General features: G+C 45.0%; 1 protein-coding gene across 2 annotated transcripts; it reads right to left on the reverse strand.

The window, feature by feature from the left end:
* Window positions 1–658: 658 nt before the first annotated feature.
* On the reverse strand, window positions 659–25,971 carry LOC122473163 (aldo-keto reductase family 1 member C1-like). Of its 2 annotated transcripts, XM_043563353.1 has the most exons (11): window positions 25,306–25,970; window positions 24,700–24,764; window positions 16,482–16,604; window positions 14,620–14,787; window positions 10,918–11,034; window positions 10,048–10,125; window positions 8,931–9,053; window positions 5,290–5,399; window positions 4,419–4,584; window positions 3,783–3,865; window positions 659–891 (listed from the first exon to the last, which is right to left on the reverse strand). In XM_043563353.1, the coding sequence occupies exons 3-11, from the start codon at window positions 16,566–16,568 to the stop codon at window positions 849–851; spliced, it is 975 nt and encodes a 324-aa protein (XP_043419288.1). In that variant the 5' UTR covers window positions 16,569–16,604; window positions 24,700–24,764; window positions 25,306–25,970; the 3' UTR covers window positions 659–848. The 2 variants fall into 2 exon arrangements, with proteins under 2 accessions (XP_043419288.1, XP_043419289.1); XM_043563354.1 differs by lacking the exon at window positions 8,931–9,053 and having other exon boundaries at window positions 659–890; window positions 3,782–3,865; window positions 25,306–25,971.
* Between the last annotated feature and the right edge of the window lie 841 nt (window positions 25,972–26,812).

Raw genomic sequence — 26,812 nt, forward strand, 5'->3', positions numbered from 1 at the left:
AAGAGCCTGACTCAGAGCTTGAGCCCACAAACCGTGAGATCATGACCTGAGCTGAAATGGAAGAGTTGGACACTCAACCAACTGGACCACCCAGGCGCTCCCTCTGTTTATCCTTTGAGTTTCTTGTTTTGATTCTTGTAATTTTCAGCTCTAAAATTTCCATTTTGTAATTCTTTATATCTTCTGTTTCTTTATTGAAACTTTCTATCTTTCCACTAGCTCCAAGTGTGTTTGTCATTGCTCGTTGGAACAGTGTTTATAATGGTGGCTTTAAAATCTTTATCAGATAATTTTCAGATCTCAGTCATCCTTTTTCATTCAGCTTGACACTTTCCTTGTTTGTGGCATTATGACTAATTTTTTTGTGGAAATATGACAGTTTTTATATTACCTGTGAATTGAGTTTTAGATCCCTTTAAAAGGTCTGATAAAATTGTATAAGTGTGGTAAATTCTCAGAGCCAAAGAGAAAAAAATTCTTATGAACACGTAAAAAGCTAGACTTTGGAAATAACTAAATGGTTAGTTTTTGTTGTTGTTGTTGTTGTTGTTGTTTTTTAGGGCTTTATATTTTCCTTGTGATCACTTCAGTGCATATCAGCATTTTAACCTCAGTGACACAGGAAACAGCAAAACAGACTAAAAAGTCAGGGCATTGATAGGTTAGGTTGTTTGAAACGTGTTCTCATTTACTTTGGAGGGAAAAGACTGGTTTAGAGACTTTCATTTCCTAACCTGCAGAGTCACACTGTGGTTGACGAGGCAGCAACAGGGGATAAACCAAGTGCCTGGTGTTCGCCAAAGATTGAACCAAATCAAAGAACTCTGGAGGGAGCACAGACATGGCTGTTAACACTCATCAGAAAATGGGAAATCCGGATGACGGCTAAATCTAAAAGGTAAAGGGAGAGTCTTAGTTAAGGAACTGTTTCTGTGCTGGGTAAAGAGACGTTTCTTTTAAATTGGCTTCAGGATGAAAATTAACGTAATTTTCTTTTGGGAACAAAACCAACCGGTTTGCTAATAACCGCATACTATCGCATGACACTGTAATGAACACACTGTAGAAAATACACTTCCATGCTCATGAGCACACTATAAAAATAAACCAATATGTTGCCTTCTTTTTCAGGTACTCTATTATTCTACACCTTAAGGAGCTAAGCTATTTGTGTTGATATTGTAAACTCCCAAGAGGGCAGAGATGAATTCTGCCCCTTTAAAAAAAAAAGTTTATTTCTTTTGGGCGCAGAGAGAGTGCGAGCAGGAGAAGGGCAGAGAGAGAGGGAGAATCCCAAGCAGGCTCCGTGCTGTCAGCACGGAGCCCGATGTGGGGCTCAAACTCATGAGTCTTGAGATCACGACCTGAGCCGAAATCAAGAGTTGGACGCTTAGCCCACTAAGCCACCAGGGACCCCGCATTCTGCTTCTTTGAAAACAATGCCAGTCTGGTTTAATATATAAAATTAACAAATATTTCATGGTGATGATGAGGAAGGTAATAAGAATACCACTTGTTGCATTTCTTTTAAGCACTTGGAAATATTTCATCTGTGCCTCTACTTGGTGGGAAATTATATATTAGAACTAGGGATGGATACGGTGATTATGATATAAGTCAGTTCATCAGGGGACTTCCATTGTAGCAAGGTAGGTAAACTCCTCTTCTCATATATATATATATATATATATATATATATACATAATTTTGAGAGGTAGGTAAACTCCCTCTCCCTCTCTCTGTATATATATAAATATAATTTTGAGGGGCGCCTGGGTGGCGCAGTCGGTTAAGCGTCCGACTTCAGCCAGGTCACGATCTCGCGGTCCGTGAGTTCGAGCCCCGCGTCAGGCTCTGGGCTGATGGCTCAGAGCCTAGAGCCTGTTTCTGATTCTGTGTCTCCCTCTCTCTCTGCCCCTCCCCTGTTCATGCTCTGTCTCTCTCTGTCCCAAAAATAAACAAACGTTGAAAAAAAAAATTTAAATATAATTTTGAGAGGTAGGTAAACTCCCTCCCTCTCTCTTTCTCTCTCTCTCTCTCTCTCTCTATATATATATATATATGTGTGTGTGTGTATATACATATATATACACATATATATATATATAAAATTTTGAGCCATAAAGTGCTAAATCACCATCGATATTGATTAAAATTGCTGATATCACTAAGCATGACTGCCTGGGTCTCCACCCTCCCTTACCCTTCCCTCTCCATCGTTTTACGATATCATTCATTCAACCAGTGTTTATCACTCAGGGAGACAGAATTTTAAAAATCCCACCCTGGGAATCTAGCATTTCAATCGAGGTAAACAGAAAATAAGCAAGGTAAATCAAGAACCTGGATGGCATGCTAATGAGGACTACCAACACAAAAACGCAGAGCGGAGAGAAAGGGTTGCGTTTTTAGGAAGGGTGACAGAGAAGGTGTCACGGCAGTGAGCCCTGAGTGCGGACGTGAGCGTGGTGAAGGAGCGGGAGGAAGAGTGTCGCAGGCAGAGAGAGAACGGTCCCCGGCACAAGTGTATGAGAGGGACGGCCAGGAGGCCACCGGGCTGCGTGGGGTCAGCGGGGCACAGCAGAAGGACGTGGAGGCAGACGGCCAGGGAGGCAGCGTCCTGCTGGCCCTTGCGGGTGCTGTAAGGAAGGTGGCCTTCTCCCTGAGTGCAATAGGCTACCGGATGTCAAGAAGAGGGGTGCCCGTCACTCTGGCTGCTGGGCATGGACGTCGGGTACAGAGGCCGGAAGAACAGACGGCAGCCAGTTGCCTACCTGAGCCGGAAGACCTCGGTGTGAGCATGTTTGTGGTGCATGTGGTGGGGGCACCTGCGAGCAGTTGCCACTGGGAGCTCAGTGTAGACACGACAGGTTTTGAGATGCCCGTCACACACCCAAGTGTCGTTGGATAAAGGGATATGCAAACGTTGGTCCAGGGCTCAGGTCGGGGTCGGGTATAATTTGGGGGAGTGTATATTTAGATGTGTTTAAAGCACGAGACTAGATTAAACCACTGAGGATGTGGGTGCAGGCGGAAAAGAGAAGGGGTCCAAGGATGGCGCCCTTGGTCACCCCAAAGTTAAGAGGTCGAGCTGCTGCGGAGGAACCTGCAAAGAACACGACAAGGGACATGGCCAGGGAGACGAGGGGAAATCAGATCGGCTGTGCAGAAAGCAAGCCAGGAGTGTGTTTCTAGGAAAGAGTGTTCCTCCCGCTAAAACAAGACGAGGTCGTGGCTGACCTGGGCGAGAAGAGTTTTGGCAAAGTGGACAGCAGATGTCTGGTTGGCGTGGGTTCAGAAGAGTGGGGGAAGAGAGAAGCTAGAGGAAGCGAGGACAGCCTTCTTCAGGAAGTTTCCGTGTGAAAGGAGAAACGGGATGTAGAGTGAAGTCGGCTCAAAGGGAGGTTTTTGTGTTTTTAAAGACGAGAGCAGGTTTGAGTACCTCTAGGAATAACTTCGTGGGGAGGGAAAAACTGACGATGGAGGCAGACAGTGGGATTTAACCAGGTTTCATGTAGACCGATGAGTAAGGCAGAGGGAGAGAGGCATTAGTCGAGGGTGCCCGCAAAGGACGCCATCACATCGGTTGACGCTGGAACGCAAGCAGGGTCGGGACACAGGACATTAGAGTCCCAAGGGAAAGGGGGACGGAAGGGCTGGAAGAGACAGTGTTTCCCAGCCGCTTGCCTCCGAGAAGAGGCAACCCCTTTGTGGATTGGAATAACTGGACTTCTTCTCCGTCCTGCTCCCCAGGGTCTACGGAGACAAAAGGAGCTACTTCCAAAGGATCTACAAAATAGCGAATGTTCCTGTTTAGACTGTCTAGACTTTCCATGTCGTCTGGTGTCAACTGGAAATCCCGAACCTGTCAGAAAGGTGAGGAGACTGACTCAGTTTCCCTGCAGCAATTACTGTCCCCTTCTCCTCCCTCCCCCAACCCAGACACACATTTACGTAGGAATGTACGTAGGTTTTACGAGACGGTTTTCATGAACCCGGGGGCTCGTTCCAAACGAGAGTCAGGAGTGCGTCCCCTTGGCTGTTTGAACTGAGATCACCCTCGGGGGCTCTGGGTGGGTGACTGTGGCCGCAGCAAAGGAATCCTACACCTTTTCAAGCCTAAATCCCATCTCATCTAGCTCCTTCATTCTGCAGCTGAAGAAATCAAGGCCATACTGTTGGGCGAAAAAACAGGACTGAGACCCAAAGCTGACCTTCTGGGTTTCTTTCCCACTTCCTCGTTCCCTCCCTGCAGCAGACGGAGGGGGGGGATAGTTAGACACCGCACTCGCGTGCATAGCGTAGGCAAGGAGGTGAGCTTGGCCCAAATATACCTTGGGTGCCTCGCCGATGACCCAGACCAGAGGGAGACGAGGTGCCTCCATCAGTCCCCTGCCGCCCACAGCCCTCCCGTGTACCTGGAAGTTCTCCCGCATTCTCTCCTCATTGAAGCTCTTGGCCAGGGCCACCACCCCCCGCTGCAGCTGGTAGCGCAGGGCCACCTGGGCTGGGGTTCGCCTGTGCCTTGCAGCAATGGCACTGAGCACTGGATCCTCCAGGAGAACTGGGTTGTTCTTGCTCAGCCTGGAAGGGAGGCAGAGGTGCAATGTGTCCGAGGCTGTATGCCCATCTTACGTGGGACGGCTGGGTGGGTTCCATCCTCTGAAAATCCGCCCGATTACCCTCTGGCTGTCTCAACATCTGTTTTTGCTTCTTTTGGCCAATCCAAAGAAGAAGGGCCAGAGAGAGGCAGGCAGAAAGGGACTCTCAGGTATTTGCTCATTTTTTACACGTTTCTGAGAAATTCGGTAAGACTGGATAAGCCAAGAGGGCAAAATTTTTGTCCCAACTAAGACCCGATAATCTCCATTATAATAAATAAACCACCTGTTTTCTAAGAAGTTGCTATTTCAATAATGCTTTCAACTAATTATCTGCTTCGTCAAGTGCTCAGAGGAGCATTTTTATACTCCTCTTCAAGAGATACAAAAACCCAAACTCACAGAAGCTCTTACTTGTCTCACGTCCCTCAACTATCAAGTGTTCGGATCGTGGCCCGGGCTCCCTTTGCCACTCTCTAAGCCCAAAGCTTTTGAACTGGGTGAACGTTCTAATCAGTGATTTTATTATTTAACACTGTCTTAGCGAGTCCCTACAAAGCAGGCTAGTGAAAGGGTTTGCAAAGACAGACTATTCCTGCCGTCTACCGCTCATCTGCCCCAGAAGGTTGAGCGATGACTCCAGAAGGGACAGTGTCCGTGATTAGAATAAGTGCAGAGAGGTCATTACCATTCCTTCCCTGAGTTGGACCCCAAGGCCGCGTACGCAGTCAAGACGATGTCCTGGGACTTGCAGAACTCCAGCAGTTTGCTCTGGTTGAGGTAAGGGTGACACTCCACCTGCAGAAAGCAAGCAGAAGGGTTGGATTCCAGGAACATAAAGTGCTGTATTGCATGACAGCAAACATATCCGGGCGGGCCAGCAACACGGGGAACACACGACCGTCACCCACAGCTGGGCCAGGGGAACTGACAGAGACTTGCCCTCCAATTACCGCCCACGGACAGCAGAGCAGTACTGAGAAACGGGCTTGGTGCTCATGACAGACAAGTCAGATCAGGAGGTCAACAGACGCGCTCAGTCTCTCGGACAGGAGACCACGGGGCTGGCCTTGGCTCCCCCTCGCGCGTCGCCCTGTCCAACGAGAAGCAGCCCCTGCCTTTCTTCGTTCTTCGTTCTCAGTCCCTTACCCTGACCTCTTCCCTTCACAGCTGCCACGTCTGGAAACCAGCCACTCATCCTTCACGTGTGACTGACTTTCCGTGAGGTCAGTCTTCAGCTTCAGAAACCAGAGCGCGTTCATCTTTCTCACCACAGTGTGTTGTGATGTCTCTGCTTGACCCGTGGAGCCTTCAAACACCGGCCCTGCTCTACGTCACTGCACCCGTTCCCTTCCCCAAGCCCAGTCTTGTACCATGTGTACAGGGCTCGGGGGCTTCTGGGCCTTTGATCATCGAGCGGAAATACGTTGCTCATTGTGACTAGTCAGAAGCTGTTACTAGTGTTGTGACCCGCACACGCTACCGGCGAGAGGGGCTTCTGTGCCATAAAAGATAATCAGGGGTACAGTCATCGTCCTTTCTGTGTAGGGGACCTGGACACCCAGACGTATGTGGGTCAAGACGGTCACCCCGGCCACGGGATGGGTGGGCTAGGGGCCAGCCCAGCTCAATTTGTTGATTCTCGGGCTGGCCTTGGCTATTTCCCCTTCCATGACATGGGTTAGGCTCACGTAAAACCCTGGGTGGGCAGGCTCTAGCGTCATGGTGTCCGTTGCAGGGGGGGCCTGAAGAAAACGGAATGTCTTGACTATTTTTCAAGATGGCTACTGGATTTTTCTCTAGTGTTCAGTGCGAAAACCTGGTAGGGCTTCTGGAGGTAAAACTCAGGAGAGCCTGGGGACAGGCCCATTGAGGAGCCCCCTGGAGATGTTAGCTCTCAGACTTGACGCTGAGGCTCCAGCAACTCCGGAGCTGCTGTTCCACATCTTCCTGCCCCATAGTGACCCTGGCGGCCTTTTCGTTCCTGGCAAACCGCGATTCTCTGTATCAGCCTATCTGTCTCTCCAGTTTTCTGGCCGGCAGCTGGCTCTGTGACCTCAACTCTCTGATGGATCTGAAAAGAGTTGCTCGTTCTTGGTTTATTCAGCTCTTCTTATTATAAGGACACAAGCAACAACTCCCGAGCTCCTTTCGGGCCAGACCCCAAACTGCGAGTGTGCACACGCACTTTTTGCCACATGCCTTTCTCGCTGCCTCTGCTCTGACTCTGGTGACTCAATAAGAGTGAGCAGGGATTGGGGCACCTGGGTGGCTCAGTCGGTTGAGCGTCCGACTTCGGCTCAGGTCACGATCTCGCAGTCCATGAGTTCAAGCCCCGCGTCGGGCTCTGTGCTGACAGCTCGGAGCCTGGAGCCTGTTTCCGATTCTGTGTCTCCCTCTCTCTCTGACCCTCCCCCATTCATGCTCTGCCTCTCCCTGTCTCAAATAAAGGTTAAAAAAATTAATAAAAAAAAAAAAAAGAATGAGCAGGGATTGAAGAGAAGCAAGCAGCCTGACTTCGGCCCCACTTGAACTGTATTCCCCAGCACCGTGTGCAGGAAGGGCCCGGTGCTGGCTTCCTGGGGCTGGTTCAGCCATCACGTGCAAATGACCTGTCTGTGTCACGGTTGTCTCGGGCATGAACACGGACGGGGAGGAAGGGTGATTTATTGTATTCGGGGAACAAGACCAAGCCACCTGACCTGAACTGCCATCCACTCAGATCACCCCTCGGATCACGATGAACTGTCCTCTGTTCAAGCTTCTCAGGCCCACGTAAACTTCCCACCAGCCAATCAGTCTAAGCTTGGCCGTGGTCCGTTCGCTCTGTAGAACCCAGGGCAACGTACAGCTTCTTCCTTAATTCTTCACCATGACCCCAGGCAAAACCAGTTTCTTTACTTTCTCTAGACTGACGATCCCCAAGGTGGAGGTAAACCTCCCAAGGGACACAAAATACAACTTTTCATAATTCTTATTTGTATTCTTCATCTACAAATAAGAGAAAAAACAAGCCTCACTAATATTTAATACATGGATTGGCTGTCACTCTCTGTCAGCCTTCATGTAAGAAGTTTAGAAGGAGAGAAGATAAAGCCAGGGTGAATGTGGACCCTCCCGAGGACAGAAGTGTGGCCACTCACTTCCATGCTCACAATTTCTTCCATAATTCTCCAAGATCAGGAAGTTTATGCATGGCTTTTTTTTTTAATTTTTTTAACGTTTATTTACTTTTGAGACAGAGAGAGACAGAGCATGAACGGGGGAGGGTCAGAGAGAGGGAGGGAGACACAGAATCTGAAATAGGCTCCAGGCTCTGAGCTGTCAGCACAGAGCCTGACGCGGGGCTCGAACGCACGAACCGCGAGATCATGACCTGAGCCGAAGTCGGACGCTTAGCCAACTGAGCCACCCAGGCGCCCCAATGCGTGGCTTATTAAAGTGGGTTTATCTTTTTTTTTTAAAGTTTATTTATGTATTTTGAGAGAGAGAGAAAGAGAGAAAGAAAATCCCAAGCAGGCTCCACACTGTCAGTGCAGAGTCCGATGCGGGGCTTGAACTCACGAACCATGAGATCGTGACCTGAGCCAAAATCAAGAGTCAGATGATTTAACTGAGCTACCCAGGCACCCCTAAATTTATCATTTTTTATTTATTTATTATTTTTTATTATTAAAAAAATTTTTTTTAACGTTTTATTTATTTTTGAGACAGAGAGAGACAGAACATGAACAGGGGAGGGGCAGAGAGAGAGGGAGACACAGAATCGGAAGCAGGCTCCAGGCTCTGAGCCATCAGCCCAGAGCCCGACGCGGGGCTCGAACTCACGGACCGCGAGATCGTGACCTGAGCTGAAGTCGGACGCTTAACCGACTGAGCCACCCAGGCGTCCCAAATTTATCATTTTTTAAATAAATTTACTATTTTGAGCATTTCTAAGTTCAATGTTGTGAATGTATTCACATTGTCGGGGGCTGATTTTGTACCATCAGGGCTCAGTGGTTATCTCATGACACAGAACTCAAAAGAATTACCTGTTTTCTTTTCCACAGGAGGGCTCCAACTTTACTGACCAGAGATGAGAAAGATCCAGACTTTGTTAGCTGCACATTTCTAGGACCCACCCCCATTACCCACCTAGGAGATTATACTCCAACCTGAGCCTCGGGTGTTTTTTCACAAAGTGACTTGGCCTTGGGGACTGTCTTCAACAACTTGCAATGCAACTCTGTTCCCTTCAGGAGAGGGCAGTGCCGCTGGTGACCTCGTTGAAATGACACAAGAGGAGGGGTAGAGTTGGGGGGGGAGGGGCGGGTCCACGGGGCTCACCTGGTTGCACGCGGGCTTGTACCTGAGGCCGGGCTTGTCCAGGATCCTCTCCAGCTGCTTGCGGTTGAAGTTGGACGCCCCGATGGACTTGGCCAGCCCTGAATCCTTACACTTCTCCGTGGCCTGGGGAGGAAGGGGCTGTGAGGAGTGATCCCTGCAGCTGGCTGGGGAAGCACGGAAACAGGGATGGTGCCGAGAGAGGGGGCTCGGGATGGGAGAGAATATGACACAGGACAGAGGAAGCCTTGAAAGCTACGGATGTCAACAAACGAGACAGGGATTAACCGGGTAGGAGGAGAATGAAAAATAAAATAAGAGGAGAAAAAGGGCAAGAAGCCGCAGGAAGATAAGAAGGCAAGGGGTGCAGGACCCAGCTCAAGGGGCCGGCGCGGTTTTTGGCCGGACACCTAGAAAAACTCGAGCAAAGTCACAGCGAGGGCCAGGCGCACAGGAAGTGGAGCCTGTGCAGCATGGGAGGCAGGAAGGGGCCAGACTGTCCCCCCGACTGTGGCTCCCTGTTTTCTCTTCGACCCCCTTCCCCATGAGGGTCACCAAGTGCCCTCTGTTCCCGTCACACGTGCCTCGTTGCTGTTCTTGAACGTGACAGGTTCTCTCCCGCCTTCAAAACTTGGCCTCGGCCTTCTTTACGCCCGCATCGCTCTTCCTCCGGATGCTACACAGTCGGTTCCCTCGCTTCTTGCAAAGCTTTGCCCAGTGTTACCTTGGCAGCGAGGCCTGCCCTGCCCACTCTGCTTTTGTTGTCCCTCTGTGTCCCAGGCCTGCCCTGGCGTTCTCAGCTCCCTCGTCGGCTTTATTTTCTCCTACATCCCCCCACGCTGCCGTAGCACCTGCCAGTCCGTGGGGCTGGAAACCTTGGTTTGTTCACCAGTGCGGCCTGAGCACTTAAACACACTCAGTACTGAGTACACCACAGGCACTCGGTAAGCACTTGCTGAACTATGAAATGCGGGAGATGTGAAACGGAGGCAGAGGGACATCCGGGGACTCACCCAAGTCTACCTGGGGGCGGAATTGGACGAGGTCCACGTTTCCTGAATCCCCTGTCCAGCCTCTCTCCCCCGACGTCAGAGACGTAGCTATTCAGAGCCGTACTCAACTCCCACGTGGCACAGAGATCCACTGTGTCGAAAATGAGTTCTCCGTGTTCGTCCTTTGGGAAGAGCTCTTCCCCAGGCTGGGACACAGGGAAGAAAGAGAGGTTGTACAAAGCTGTGTTTGGCCTCAGCCAAGCAACTTGGGACACCCAAGACCCCATCCTAGAGAGAGGCTACAGTGATGCCACGGCTCAACAGGCACCTTGGCCTTGGATTCTCGTGAGATAAGCTGCTCTTACCCCTGCTTTACACCTGGAGGTGGTCACACAGTAGAGCGACTCGTGAGCATCTGGAGGGTTGAGTTTCATCATTAAATTTCCTATACCTCAGCTGGTCTCCATATCGGGACACTCCCCAGACATGAGTGGGTATGAGGTGGACATTCAGGACCATGGGGTCTTTTTTTTTTTTATTAAAAAAAAATTTTTTTTAATGTTTATTTTTGAGGCAGAGGGAAACAGAGCATGAGTGGGGGAGGGGCAGAGAGAGAGAGAGACACAGAATCTGAAACAGGCTCCAGGCACTGAGCTGTCAGCACAGAGTCAGACGCAGGGCTCGAACCCCGAACCGTGAGATCATGACCTGAGCCGAAGTCGCTCAGACGCTTAACCAACTGAGTCACCCAGGTGCCCCCAGGACTGTGGGGTCTTGAAAATACAGACAACGCATTTACAAGATCGAAGCAAAGATATTGAAAGCCAGTGAACTCTTACACTCTGGGGCTGAGATGGGACTTTTGTGGCAGAAAAAAACGGGGGGGGAAGCTGAAAGTATTATGTATGTTTTTTCCTCATTTTTACAAACTATATCCTCTCTTGTATTCAGCTATTAATTTTTACGTTGATGATTAAAGTAAAAGAACTTTCGCTAACCTTCAAAAGTACTGGGATACGTATAAGATAAAGATCCACATAGTTCAACTGAAGTTTCCTCAGCGATATTTCCAAGCTGGTTCGAACCAATTCTGGACGTAAAAAGGTTCCCCACACCTGCAACGGTTGAAGGGGAAGGTATGAGATTCTTTCTTTCAGAATCTTTAGGAGAAATTAATAAGGTGCGCAACTGTCACTATTTACAGATGACAGTATATAAAGACTCCACCAAAAAACTATCAGAACTAATAAATTCAGAATTCTGTACGGTGGCAGGATACAAGATTAATATACAGAAATATGTTGCATTTCTATACACTAATAAGGAAGTAGTGGGAAAAGAAATTAAGAAAACAATCCCATTTACGATTGCACCAAAAACAATAAAATCCCTAGGAATAAATGTAACCATGGAGGTAAAAGACTTGTGTTCTGAACATTGGAAGACATTGATGAAAGAAATTAAAGATGGCACAAACAAGTGGAAAGCTACCCCATGCTCGTGGACTGGAAGAGCAAATATTGTTAAAATGTCCCTACTACTCAAAGCAGTCCGCAGATTGAATGCGACCCTTATCAAAATACAAATAGCATATATTTTTGCATACCTAGAACAAACAATCCTAAAGTGTGTAATGGAACCAGAGAAGATCCTGAATAGCCAAAGCGACCTTGAGAAAGAAAAACAAAACTGGAGGCACCATAATCCCAGACTTCAAGGTATACTACAAAGCTGTGGTAATCAAAGTGATCAGCACTGGCACAAAAACAGATGCACAGGTCAACAGAACAGAATAGAGAGCTCAGAAACAAATCCATGCGTATATGGTCAATTAACCTACAACAAAGGAGGCAAGAATATGCAATGGGAAAAAGACGAATGATGTTGGGAAAACTGGACAGCAACATTAGCAGAATGAAACTGGATCACTGTCTTTCATCATACACACAGAAAAATAAACTCGCAATGGTTAAAGACCTAAATGTGAGACCTGCAACCATAAAACTCCTAAAAGAAGACACAGGCAGTGACCTCTTGGACATTGGCCTTCACAATATATTTGTGGATAGGTCTCCTGAGGCAAGAGAAACAAAAGCAAAGATAAACTATTGGGGCTGCATCAAAATAAAAAGCTTTTTCACAGCAAAGAAAACCATCAACAAAACAAAAAAGCAACCTACACAAAGGGGAGAAGGCATTTGCAAGTGATAAATCTGACAAGGAGTTTCTATCAAAAACTACATGAAGAACTTATTCAACTCAACACCGAAAACACAAAATAATCTGATTAAAAATGGCAGAGAACCTGAATGGACATTTTACCAAATAAGATGTACAGATGGCCAACAGACACATGAAAAGATGCTCAGCATCACTCATCATCAGGAAAATGCAAATCAAAACCACAATGAGGTATCACCTCACACCTGTCAGAATGGCTAGTATCAGAAAGACTAGAATGACAAGTGTTCACAAGGATGTGGAGGAAAGGGAACCCTGGGGCATTGTTGATGGGAATGTAAACTGGTGCAGCCACTGTGGAAACCAGTACGGAGGTAGGTTCCTCAAAAAATTAAAAGCAGAAATACCATATGATCCACAACTATAATTCCACTTTTGGGAATTTACTCAAAGAATATGAAAACACTAATTCAAAAAGACATATGCACCCCTATATTTATTGCGGCATTATTTATAATAACGAAGATACAGAAATAATACAAATATCTATAGGTAAATGAATGGATAAAAAAGGTGTGATATATACATTTGTACATATAAAGAGTGGAATATTACTCAGCCATAAAAAAGAATGGAATCTTGCCATTTGTGACTAGAATGTATTATGCTAAGTGAAATGAATCAGAGAAAGAAAAATGCCAGACGACTTCATTTATATGTGAAATCTAAAAAACCAAGCAAACGAAAGAACAAACAAAAAACAGAAACAGATTCATAAATATAGAGGAAAAACTGGTTGTTCCCAGAAGGGAAGAGAGTAAGGGGAGGGGTGAACTAAGTGAAGGGGATCAAGAAGTACAAATTTCTAGTCATAAAATAAGGAAGTCATGACAAATGAGGGATGTTGTCAATGACGCTGTATGGTGACCACACTTATCGTGGCGAGCGCTGTGTAATGTACAGACTCGTCACACCATGTTGTGCGTCTGGAACTAACAGAACCTTGTATGTCAACTATGCTTCAATAACAAAAATGCTTGATTTTAACTCCTCTTCAATAAAATATAATTGTTTAATTTTAATATGGTCTATGTAACCAGGGGCTTGCTGCCTGGTTTTAGCCTAAGGGGGAACCATATAAAAACTATTTTATACAGCTTAAAAAAAAAAAAGAATCTCTAGAAGAAATTAATGAAAGGGAAAATGAGCAGCAACTACAAATCCACTTGCAGTCGTTGGGAAGTGACACTTGTGGTCATTGGGAAGTGACGAACCATCCTGCTTAGCTCCTAACTTCTTTTTCCTCATAGCTTCTGTTTCATACTGAATTAAGACAACGATGTAGGAAAGGAAAAATATGGCCCAACACAGGGGTCTCAAACTTCAGAATGTAAAGGAATTATGAAACACATTCCTGGGTTCTACCTCCAACATATTACATCACAATATCTGGAGATTTTGGCTGGGAAATTGCATTTTTTTTCCCGAGTTTGTTTTGAGAGAGAGAGAGTGCACACAAGCAGGGGAGGGGTAGAGAGAGGGGGAGAGACAGAATCTCAAGCAGGCTCCACACTGTCAGTGCAGAGCCCGACATGGGACTCAAACTCATCTACCATGAGCTCGTGACCTGAGCCGAAACCAAGAGCTGGATGCTCAACTGACTGAGCCACCCAGGCGCCCCTGGGAAATTACATTTTAAACAAGAACCTCAAGCAGTTGTGATTCAGGAAATTGCATTTTGAATGTGTTCAAACACATATGAAGTGTTCCAAAGAAAAGTAGGACCTATAGGAATTTGGGGGGGAGGGTACTTTAGTCAGCTTATTTTAGGAAGTAAAAATCTAAGGAAAATCCATCAAAATTGCTAAGGCTCCCTCCCTATGGAAGGGAGATAAACAGACAAGAGAGCAATAGTGATACCACATCTAACACAGTCGTTCAGAGAGCTTCATACCGTGGAGCAAGAAGGAAGAAATTCCCTTCCTGCCTAGAATTCACTTGTATGGACCTCAACTCTCTCTTCATGGGTCACTTCGCCTCATATTTAAATATCTGGTTCTAGTAGTAGTCAGCTCCATGAACACCACTGGAGAAAATTCTTCTTGGATTCCTTTCCAGTCTGACTTAAATCCGTAAGTTCTTTTATTTGTTTCAGCTATACTATCAGTAGAAATGAAAAATAGTAAGAGAAAATGGCTCCAAAGTTAAAAAAAAAAATCTAAGTATTTTTACAAACGTTAATTTCATCCTCATAGCAGTTCTGTGGTATTATCTTCCCACTTCATAGGAAAGAGACATGGGATGTCTATTGACCATGCCATAGGTTGAGATATGAGGCCTAAGGCTCGAAGAAGTTGGAACCCACATCCCTTGCCATCATGTACCCCACCTTCAGCATATACCTTCTTACAGTGCAAGGTCTGTGGGAATGAAAATTTAACCAATAAGAGGAGAACTTCACCGAGAAACTCTTCTGAGAGTGAGCTTTTCACAGATACGTAGGGAACTATACACAGAACCTTTGAAGTGTAGAATACGTCCTCTCTCTTCACAGAGCCATCAGCGATCTTCTTCTGGATGGCCCTCCCAATCTCTTCTTCATTTAGATACAAGTAAGCGGAGTCAAAATGGCGGTAGCCTACATCGATTGCTTTCATGACAGCCTCTTCCACCTCACTCTTAGCAACCTAGAAGACCATAGAAAGACAAAGACCTACTTGATTCAGGAACAGATGGCCAATCCCACCAGTGGAGCTATTTAGCAGAACCTATTGTTTTTCTAAGGGCTAAAAGCTAGAGGTGACAGAGCTGAATGTTGACTTATACCCATTGGTAGATGTTTAACGATCTATGGTGTAAATACTCCCACCATGGCTGACTTCAAGCCATGAATATTAGGAAAAGGTGCTCACCATCAGATCTTGTGAATCCATGAGCTGGCCTAGCTCGTCACTGGGTTTAACCCTCCTGCCCCTGGATTTACATCATGTGTGGATTTACACAATCTATCGGTTGACGGTCCCAAGTTAATTCACTCTGTGAGAGACCGTTAAACCGGTTGCAATCCAAAAGTCTAATGCTCAGAGCTATCTGTCAATGCAGTGAAGGTGTGACTTTACACAGCATAAATTAATGATTTACCGATGTAAACTTGGAGGAACGCTTCAAGCAATATTTGAGGAGGAGCAGAAATGTAAAAGAAAATCAACTATTTTTTTTATGCAAAATGTCTCATAATTGGTTTTGCTGTGGTGGTTGCTAAGTTGGTCCGCACGTGACTTTTGCCCTTTCACAACTTGGTTATTTTATTTTTAGCTGCCTACTGTTCTGCTGGCCCACCAGGCTGGACTTTAGACCTTCTCCATAATTTCCCCTCACCATCGCCTGCTTCTACCTCACTTAAAATGTCTCCTGGGTATATTTTTTAATCTGTAATTCCTGATGAGTTAATTGGTACCCCGGATTTAAGAGCCAAGAGTCCAAGTAAAAGCAACCCTTGGTGACAGTGCCCTTGCTGAAGTCCTCAGCATTACCCACCATGTGGCTCTCGTGTTGGGGAGTCGATCCTACAACTTTCCTTAAACAATTATAAGCTCCTCCACTAGGAACCACTGAAGATGTGCTCTTGTAAGTTGGAAATGTTCAAATGAGAAACACACATGGAGTTCAGGGTTCCAAACAGAGAATTTCCAAGTGCCCCCAGGGAATAGTATTAACAACTTGGCCTCTACCAGACTATTTCCCCTCCAGACCACCAGCACTCTCTCTAACTTTAATCTTGACTCTCTCCAGAACATTCAGCGGCCAAGATTTCTCTAGATAGTCTACGCGTGTTGGTGGACAGGGACCGCTTGGACAGCAGACGTTACAGAGAAACTTCATCACAAGCAAGCTTGCCATCAAGTCTCCGACATGTGGTGATCATGATACCTGGGTTTCATTCATTGCAACAGATGGTGAATGGCTACAGCTGGACAGCCGGTGAGAGTACCACAAATGGCCTCACCCACCCCTGCGTGGCTGACAGATGGCACGCTCCCCTGCCCCTTGATATAGCAGTATGCCACGTGTGAATGTCGAACAAGCAGCGTCAGAGTCACTCGGTAGCTCATTAGAAATGTGGATTTTTGAGCCCTATCCCAGATCTACTCATTCGGAGCCTTTGTAGGTACGGCCTCCAAATCTGCATTTTTAACAAGAACCTCAGTGTTTTCATGCTGATGAAAATTTGAAAATCACTGACTTCATGCACTAAATAACCTAACCTGGAGAGAAGCATCTTACGAACAAATAAAATGAGGCCCGCCTGCATTTCCCCAGTTCTGGTTCTGATAAGGACCCACGTCCGCCGCCCCTCTGTCTCCGAGGCCACAGTGACTACCTTATTAGGAGCAGAGGTGCCAAATCCCAGCATGGGCATGAAGAACCCATCGTTCAGCTTTACAGAGCAGAGTTTCACTGAGCTCATCCCTTTCCACTCTTCTGGCTTTTTATTAAAAGAAATCTGCAGAGCGAAGACAATAGCGTAATTGTTATTTTTTAACAGCTTTAATGAGATAGAAGTCACATACCATAAAATCACCCCCTCGAATTCATCTGCTTCAGCAGGTTTTAGTCTACTCATGGAGTTGTTACCAGTACACAATTTCAGAGCATTTTCATCGTCCTCCACTAAACACCATCCTCCTAAAAACAACACCCCATTCCTCGCTCCTTTCAACTGCCGGCAAACACTTTCTGCCTCGACAGATTTGCCTATCCTGGAAATCTTATGTACATACACCACGTGGCCTTCGTGACTGCTTTCTTTCACTTAGCCCATTGTTTTCGAGGCCAATCCATGTTGTATCGTGTTTTGGTGTTTCCTTCCTTGTTGTGGCTAAATCACATCCCTTTGTATGGGTGTACCACGTGTGGGTTATCCCTTCTTCAGTTGACAAACGTTTGGCTTTTCCCACTTTTCGCCTACCATGAATAATCCTTCTGTAAACATTCCTGCACAAGTTTTTGTGGGGACATACGTTTACAATTCTCTTGGGTATGTACGTAGGCGTGGAATTACTGAGTCATAGAACAAACCTGTGTTTAATGTTCTGAGAAACCACCAAGCGTTTTCCAAAATGGCCGTACTATTTACACTCCAATTCGTGACAACTCCGGTTTCTCAGCATCTTCTCCAACACTTGTTACGCATTATTGTTTGTCAATAGCCATCCTGACAGGTATGAGGTGATAGTGTGGTTTTGGTCTGCATTTCCCTGAGTGATGAGTGATGTTCATAAACATCTGTTCATAAACCTCTTGGTCATTTGTAGATCTTCTCTGGAGGAATGTCTACTCGAGTCCTTGCCCACTTTTGAACTGGTCATTAGTTTTCCTTGCTAACGCGTTGTAGGAATTCCTTATATATTTTGGAGATGAACTTCTTATCAAATACAGGGTTTGCAAATATTTTCTTCCAATCCAAAGAATCCTTTTCACTCTGTGGATGGTTTCCTTTGCTGTGCACAAGCTTTTTGGTTTGATGTGGCCCCACTTGTTTATTTTTGGTCTTATTGCCTGGACTTTTGGTGTCTTATTCAAGATACCATGGTCAATGTCATTAAGATTTTCTCCTATGTTTTACCCCAGAGTTTTAAAGTTACGGTCTTACATTTAAGTCTTTAATCCATTTTGAGTTGAATTTGACAACCCCGATGCATTTGTATTATTCTATCACGGTCTCAGAATGATTAATCTTTGGTTAATTTTGTTCTTTTTAAAATGTTTATTTACTTATTTGAAAGAGAGCAAGAGAGAGAGAGAGCGCACACACACATGAGCAGGGGAGGGGCAGAGAGAGGGAAACAGAGGATATGAGGCGGCCTCTGCTCTGACAGCAGAGAGCCCGATGCGGGGCTCGAACTCACATACCGTGAGATCATGACCTGAGCTGAAGTCAGACACTTAACCGACTGAGCCGTACAGCCTCCTGTGATTAATTTTGTTCTTAAACTATTTAATGAAACTTTAACCCTGTGCCTACCTTTGTTTCTAAGTTTGAATTGATAAACTAAAACAACAATTGAAATCTAGGCATTATCTGCCTTGTATGTGTAGCAACAGAAAGCACCCAGACCACCTAAATAGTAGTTTTACAAATATGTGTATAATGATTTTTATTCATGTTTTATGATATGGAAAATTATTAAGTATTAAAATTATATATGTGTGTGTGTGTATATATATATATATATATATAGGCTCTGCTCTGACGTTTCCAAGTCACTTTCTCAAAAGGCTTTGCCCCATCAATGTTTACCCTCTGATCACCAGAGCATGAAAATTCCTAGCTCACTCATCAGTGACAGTATTGTGATACTTCACTGAAAACTTCCTAAGCAAATGATCAGGCTGTCAATAGTCTATCATGTCTTATCCATAATAATTAGAGTAGATTTCATTAAGAGACGCTGACTAAGGCTGTGAGATTAATTTCTGGATTCTGCCTCATTTTACTCTTTCCCTTTCCTCTCACGCCTAATTCGGGCACATTAAAACATCTCCTTCCCCTCCCGTCTCAAAAAAGGCACTAAATTACCCGTAAGTATATTCAGCCTCAGTTAATACAGGGAAGATGTGCATGAAATGTCTGCTAACTAGACGTAACCGTGTCACCATTTCAAAGTCTATACGAATACCAAATCACCAAGCTGCACGTTGGAAACACATTACGTTATATGTCAATTATAACTCCACAAAAATTATGCTTCTGCGACAAAAAAAAAAATACACAAAAATGAAATGCCATTTTCACCACTCTGATTAAACTGTTATATTACGCAAACATATCAAGCACGAAGATGGTGAATAAAGTTTTAATTCCATAAACAATGAGTAAGTGCCGTATGAAGCTCCAAAATGATGACTGTTGCTGTGATCTTTGTGATTTTACTGTGATTTTTGTGGTCTATTCTGTAGTAGGCAATTTTTAAGATTCCTAAATGAAAATGTATTCTCTTTGAAGAAACAGATTAAAATTTATTTTAAAATTCCCTGGATTCAGGTGCCTTGGTGGCTCAGTCGGTTAAGCATCTGACTGCGGCTCAGGTCATGGTCTCGTGGTCTGTGAGTTCAAGCCCCGCATCGGGCTCTGTGCTCACAGCTCGGAGCCTGGAGCCTGCTTCGGATTCTGGGTCTCCCTGTCTCTCTGCCCCTCCCCCACTCGTGCTCTGTCTCTGTCTCTCAAATATAAATGAACATTAAAAACATCTTTTTAGGGGCACCTGGGTGGCTCAGTCGGTTAAGCGGCTGACTTTGGCTCAGGTCATGATCTTGCGGTCCGTGAGTTCGAGCCCCACGTCAGGCTCTGTGCTGACCGCTCAGAGCCTGGAGCCTGTTTCAGATTCGGTGTCTCCCTCTCTCTGACCCTCCCCCGTTCATGCTCTGTCTCTCTCTGTCTCAAAAATAAATAAACGTTAAAAAAAATTAAAAAAAAACATCTTTTTAATAAAACAAATTCCTGGATTTGTAGATTTTATTGCATAATTGTGATCACAATGAAATTCCTCTCTGGTGCCCAGCCTGCACAGATTTAGAGCCCTGACGTGCCTTTTCACCCTGCCCCGTCCTGTCCTCCTCTATTCAGACTTCTCTTGACCTTTCGCTTCGACTTCTCATCTTGCTTGGCCCCCTGTCTAGAACTGCTCCATCCCTGCCTTGCTGGGTATAGAAATTCTTCCAAGACCTTTGAACTTGCACACAGCCGGCTCAGCTACTGGCACACTCCCCTTTGCTGCATAGGCCGTGTCAGGCATCGTTTAACTGTGAAACATCTGTTGGTATTTTCTGGACTTCAATCCTGACTACAGCCTTGACTTGGTGCCTGTGATTCCCCTTGGTGCTGAGTCTCAAGTCTTCAAACCCAAGTTTCGATTTGCCTGCTGATTTTTCCATTTTGTGTTCATTTCCTTTAACCATGCTTTAAAAAAAAATTTAATTTATTTTTTTAAAGTAATCTCTGCAGCCAACATTGGGGCTCGAACTCACAGCCCCAAGATCAAGAGTCACACGCTCCCTCTGCTGAGCCAGCCGGGGCGCCCCAACCAGCTTCTTTAATAAAGTAACTGTCGACATAGTAGAAGATATTAGTGGCTGACGATACCTCACACTCTAAGAAACAAATACATTGAGTTGGAAAAGTAAGGTGAGCTCGTATGTTTAAAATCCTGTTTCCGGTTCTGCCTTTCTAAGTGAGGCAAATAGGATTCAGTAGCACCTCTTTCTACCACCAATTTTCATGGGCAATACCAATGACCAGAGTTGACTCCCTGACTCTGATTCCTCCTGGAAGAAATCTGCCTTCTTGGAGAATGGCTATTTGTGTCTTGGATCAGGAAAATGCAGCACAGAACTGAATACAGTGTTGTTGTCAAAGATCAAGGTTTACCATGGCTGGCAGCAACAATGCTGGAAAGACAAAGGCGTCCACTGAGGGAATCCTGCCAGACCGCTCGCGACAGTTGGAAGGTGAAAAAATATTGACGTTGTTATTTGGAAGAAGTTGATTCTACGAAAGAGCCGTGAGTTCATAATAATAGTGAAATAGGATGAAGAGAAATAAAATACGTATAGTTTGTCGCTGATTTTAATAAGTGAGGGGCGGTGAATGTATATGACTATTTCCTCTTCTTTTGTATCCATGGCAGGTTATACAGCGACCTGAACTGTTACTTCTCTGTTTTTGCAAGCAGGAAAGAGAGCCCAGCAGTTCTGAAAGCGCACCAGGAGGAAGGAGAGTGGAGGTGTATCGGCAGGAAGTATGCCAAGCACGGGAACAATGGATCCACGAGTGGCCACGCAGGTGAAGGGTCAGTGCTCCAGTGCTCGGTCAAATTCCTCAAGTACAAGAAAAGCTTAATAGCCTTAGGAGAGGCAATTAAATACTATGGATCCCACAACACCGATAAATGGAACCTCAAAAGGGCATGTCAATTCATGCAAAAATACTAAAACCTATGAAGAAGGCAAAGGCATGGGTGTTTTTTAAACTGTGTAGAAAGTTAAGTTTTATCATAAAAAGAGAGGTCAATTTGGTGATCCGTGGCTTGGACTTGAATCATTCTTGGAGAAGTAACCACATCAGGGCCCTGACTAGGAATAAATCAGTCATCCAAATCCAGCAATTTGGGCTAATTTTTGGCTCCAGAACATTTGACTTCTGAATACTGAAAGTTGGAATTCGCATTAATTTCAAGTGTCCTGCACTTGGAATTATTATTTGTCTTTTGGATTTTTCAGCCACTAAAAAACGGCTAAGCTATTTTTAGCTTGTGGGACGTACATACACAAGCAGTGAGCTGTGCCCGCCAGCCACAGTTCGTGGACCTCTGCTCCATAAAATCAGTAGACATTATCATAATATCTCCAGCTATCTCCCTGTAGATTAATATTTTTTAGTTGTGGTGAAATCTGCGTAACGTAATGTTTACCATTTCGACCACGGATAAGTGTACAATCCAGTGGCATTAAATCGATTCACGGGGTTGTTCAACCTCCACCGCTCACTACAATGCGAAACATTTTTGTCACCACCAACAAAGACTCTGTACCTGTCAAAAATTAGCTTTTGGATTGTTCGCTAGTGACGTGTAGAAACACAACTGATCGTTTGTGTTGGTCTTGCGCTTTGCAACATTGCCGAATTCGGTTGTTAGCTTTACGAGTTTCCCTAAGAACTCTTCGGGATTTGCTGTATGTGGGGTCACATCCTCTGTGACTGGGAATGGTTCTACCCCAGCCTTTCCAATTTGGATGCCCTTTGTTTCCGTTTCGGGCTCTGGCTAGCTAGAACGTCCGGTACAACGTTGACTAGCGTGGTGGGAAGGGGCATCCTGTCTTGCTCCCCATCTCAGGAGGAAAGTTTTCAGTCTTCCCGCATCGAGTGTGAAGTCAGGTGTGTTTTTTTTCCTCAAGTTTTTTTTTTTAATGTTTATTTATTTTTGAGAGAGAGAGACAGAGCACGAGAGGAGATGGGAAGAGATGGCAGAGAGAGAGGGAGTGTGACACAGAGTCCGAAGCAGGCTCCAGGCTCTGAGCTGTCAGCACAGAGCGAACCCACGAACCGCGAGATCATGACCTGAGCTGAAGTCAGACACTTAACCGACTGAGCCACCAGGCACCCCAACACTATCATTACCTCACATGTATCCATGTGAGGAGCTTTCCAGAGATCTGTATGGTGTGGGGTATTGCACCACACTGAAGGCAGAAGCAGGTTTGATACTCTAGCTGGCTTCTGTTAGGCTGCTCTTTCGTTTGGCAAAAATATCAGACAATATCACTCTTCTCCCTAATTGATTTTTGTTTTGCAAAATACTTTTATTCTTCATAAAATGTATTTTTCATGTTAATACGCAGTAGGGTTATTATTTCTTCATGACAGGATACATAAATATTTGAAATGTTCCCCATTTAGCTTTCTGATATAGTCTACAGAATCTTAAAAACGCCGAATGTATAGAAACAGAGTAGGATGGTGATTGCCAGGCCACGGCTACGTGGAGGAGAAAACGGGTGAAGGTGACCAAGGGCACAAACTTACCATTGTAGAATGAGTTAACTTCTGGGGATCTAAGCAGCATGCTGACTCTACTTAATTGCACTGTCTTGCACGCTTGCAAACTGCTAAGCCGGTAAATTTTAAAAGTTCTCACCCCTTCCCCCAAAGTAACTGTGCGAAGTGGCACAGGTATTAAGTAACCTCACGGTCGCAATCACTTTGCAACATACATGTGCGTCAAATGATCACACTCTTCGCCCTAAACTTACACAAGGTTACATATCAATTCTATCAACAAACAAGAAACGTATATATAAATCAAATTATTTTAAAAGAAGAAGTGTGAATTTACCAAAACACAGGAGCGATTTTCTGTATTGCAAAAGACTAAAACCATCTAACTAAAATCTGATAATAAAAAAAAGGTGTTATACTGGGGCGCCTGGGTGGCTCAGTCAGTTAAGCGTCTGACTTCGGCTCAGGTCATGATCTCACGGTTCGTGGGTTCGAGCCCCGTGTCGGGCTCTGCACTGACAGCTCAGAGCCTGGAGCCTGCTTCCGATTCTGTGTCTCCCTCTCTCTCTCTGCCCTTCTCGCGCTCGTGCTCTGTCTCTGTCTTAAAAATAAATAAACATCGGGGCGCCTGGGTGGCGCAGTCGGTTAAGCGTCCGACTTCAGCCAGGTCACGATCTCGTGGTCCGTGAGTTCGAGCCCCGCGTCAGGCTCTGGGCTGATGGCTCGGAGCCTGGAGCCTGTTTCCGATTCTGTGTCTCCCTGTCTCTCTGCCCCTCCCCCATTCGTGCTCTGTCTCTCTCTGTCCCAAAAATAAATAAACGTTGAAAAAAAAATTTTTTTTAAAATAAATAAACATTAAAAAAAATTTTTTTTTAATTTTAAAAAAGGTGTTATACTGTGAAAAAAGGCATGCTTTTGAATTGATGAACTGTCATAAGGGATGCAGTTATAACACAAAAGGAAAGATCTGGTGACACACTGGATACGTTCACATGACTAGAAAATACCAGAGATTCTAGGGGAGAAGCATTACTAGAATATACTGAAGACTTCTGTCATTGGGTACAAGACAAATACATAACATTTGCATCAAAGTACCACAAGATGGACATGAGTAAACTATTGCCTGTGTTTCCAATCATTACAACTTCAAAATACTTAGGAACAAATTTAACAAGAGTGATGGCACTTCTACAGGGGAAAACACTATCAAACATCACTGAAGGCCTACAATACTATCTGTGCAAGTGAAAATGTATGCAAAATTTTTGGACAGTTTATTAAAATGTAAATTCTCATAAAATCATATATATACGCCCAAACAATTAAAATTCAAATTCCCCTAAAAGTCCAATTTTTAAAAATTAGACACAAATTTTTCAAGTATGGATTAAAAACTTAATGCCAGAGAGAAAATTCATGGAAAGTATCAGTGATGGACACTTTTCTGACTGGACTTCAGAACTTATTATAAAGCCAGGATTATCTTTAAAAATTGTATCGGTATAAGGTTACACAAAAATCCTTGTGGAACAGAATAGAAAATCCAGAATTAGTTGTTTTTTTTTTTTAATTTTTTTTTCACCGTTTTTTATTTATTTTTGGGACAGAGAGAGACAGAGCATGAACGGGGGAGGGGCAGAGAGAGAGGGAGACACAGAATCGGAAACAGGCTCCAGACTCTGAGCCATCAGCCCAGAGCCTGACGCGGGGCTCGAACTCACGGACCGCGAGATCGTGACCTGGCTGATGTCGGACGCTTAACCGACTGCGCCACCCAGGCGCCCCCAGAATTAGTTTTTATTTAAGAGATGATTTAAGAGAATTTAAGATATGATTAATTGAGTCATATAATTCAGAGGAGAATAATGAATTATTTAATGCTAAATTATTTAATTATTTAAATTATTTAATGATGCTAAAAGAAATGCCTATGGAACTCAAAGAAAATAGGATTGGATTTCCCTTCTCACGCCATGTATAAAAATAAATTCTAGGCACATAAATGATATACAGAATAAAAAAGGAGAGGAAAAATACTTACAAGAAACTCCAAGTCACAATCTTGTACAAGAGAAGACCTTGTTAAATAGACCAGAGAATCAAATGCTATGAAAGAAAAAATAGATGTATTTGAAAATACAAACATTAAAACTGTGCATGGCAAAATTCCCTATCATCAGAGTTTAATAGGTAAATGATAAATTCGGAAAATATTCATCAACTGGATGGAAGGGAGCTGATATTTATAACCTAAGGGAGCTCTTAGAAGTTGACCAGAGAAAGACAAATAAAAAATTTGAGTGAGGTGACAAGGAGGCCGTGCACAGGACACTAAGCCAAATGTGCACACGGAGAGGTGATGTTCTCTGGCAGTCAGGGCACAGCTAATCAGAGTAGGAGAGAGCTCAGCTCACAGCCACCTGAGGGGCAAAAACGTACATGTGTCCTACTATCTATCACGGGTCGGAGCGTGGAGAAGAAAGGGATCTCATCCGTTGAGTTCAGGTCTGTGAAGCTGAACTTGAAAGCAGTCCGGCAGCAATCACTGAAACTAGTTTCATAATACCCCTTAACTCGTAAATCCTGATTCCACAGAAATCAAAGACCCAGACCGAGACCCAGAGAGAGTTTGAAGGTCATTTCTTACCCACGGTTCCGGAGGAGAACAATGTGCCACTCGGGACACCCAGGAGAGGCTTTGCGGCTGGCCGAGAGGAAGCTGGAACTCCCTGGGAGCGGAGACGTGGACAGAGTTTGTTGTGGCTTCTGGGAAGGAACGGGCAAGCCTGGGTGAGCAGGCTTGGGATTGGCTGGTTCTGTTGACAGTGGTCCCGTGTTCACTGTGACTATCGGATCATATGGCCTGGAGCTATTTAAAGTCTCAAGATATTCTTGGGGTGGGGGTGAAGGGCAAGGTTTACCTAGGAGCACCTAGTTCCCATTTTGTGGGTGTTAATGCGTCAGTTTATAGAAATTTAAAGTATGTTTGGGGCACCTGGCTGGCTCAGTGGGTGGAGCAGACAACTCTTGATCTTGGGGTTGTGAGTTCGAGCTCCACGTTGGATATAGAGATTACTTTAAAAGAATAATAAAGTATGTTTAATGCAGTTGGCCCCATCATGCTTTAACATCACTGTTGGCACTAGGTAGACTTGGGGAACGGGTATAGATGACCAGGGAGATTTAGGTAGGTGAGATCTATGGAATGGAAGACACCCTTGGGGTATAGGGCAACATCTAATCACCACACATTGTTGACAGTGTGTCAACACAGTGTTTCTTAGCATTTAAGAAAATCACAGCAGGGGCACCCGGGTGGCTCAGTTGGTTAAGCATCTGAATCTCGATTTCAGCTCAGGTCATGATCTCAGGGTTTGTGGGTTCGAGCCCCGCATCAGGCTCTGTGCTGACAGTGTGGAGCCTTCTTGGGATTCTCTCTCTCCCTCTCTCTCTCTGCCCCTCCTCTGCTCACACTCTCTCTCAAAATAAATAAACCAACTTAAAAAAAAAAAAAAGAGCGCCTGGGTGACTCAGTCAGTTAAGCGTCTGACTTCAGCTCAGGTCATGATCTCGCAGTTCGTGGGTTCGAGCCCCGTGTCCCGCTCTGTGCTGACAGCTGGGAGTCTGGAGCCTGCTTTGGATTCTGTGTCTCCCTCTCTCTGCCCCTCCCCCGCTCATGCTCTGTCTCTCTCTTGTCTCTCTCTCAAAAATAAATAAACATTAAAAAAAATGAAAAAAAGAAAAAAAGAAAACCACAGCATGGGCATATTCCTAGGATAGTAATTACGACCCTTTGATGCAAAGAGCATAGCCAGGTGGCTCATTTGGTGAAAAGGAAAATAAATCCACGCCATACTGGAAAATGTTTGGAACCTGGAGTAATATGGCATGAGGGAAATTATGTGACACTCGCCTTAGTAGTAGCCACAGGAGAGTGCATGCAGCCCTGACTCGCTGGGTGACTCGGCCCACGTTACTAACGTACGTGGAATGGGAGGTTTGCGCCATTTTGCCAACACGTCCGTGGTCAGCCGGTGTGAGGTCAAGAGCTAAACAGTGGCCCTACGCCACTCAGCTAGGGGATCTTGTCGGTGATTTAAGAGGCCAAGGGTTTGTTGTGTCTGCGTCGTTTGAGAGGTTAAAGCCTGAGACAT

The sequence above is a fragment of the Prionailurus bengalensis genome, chromosome B4, assembly GCF_016509475.1.
Source record: "Prionailurus bengalensis isolate Pbe53 chromosome B4, Fcat_Pben_1.1_paternal_pri, whole genome shotgun sequence".
Classification (NCBI taxonomy): Eukaryota; Metazoa; Chordata; class Mammalia; order Carnivora; family Felidae; genus Prionailurus; species Prionailurus bengalensis.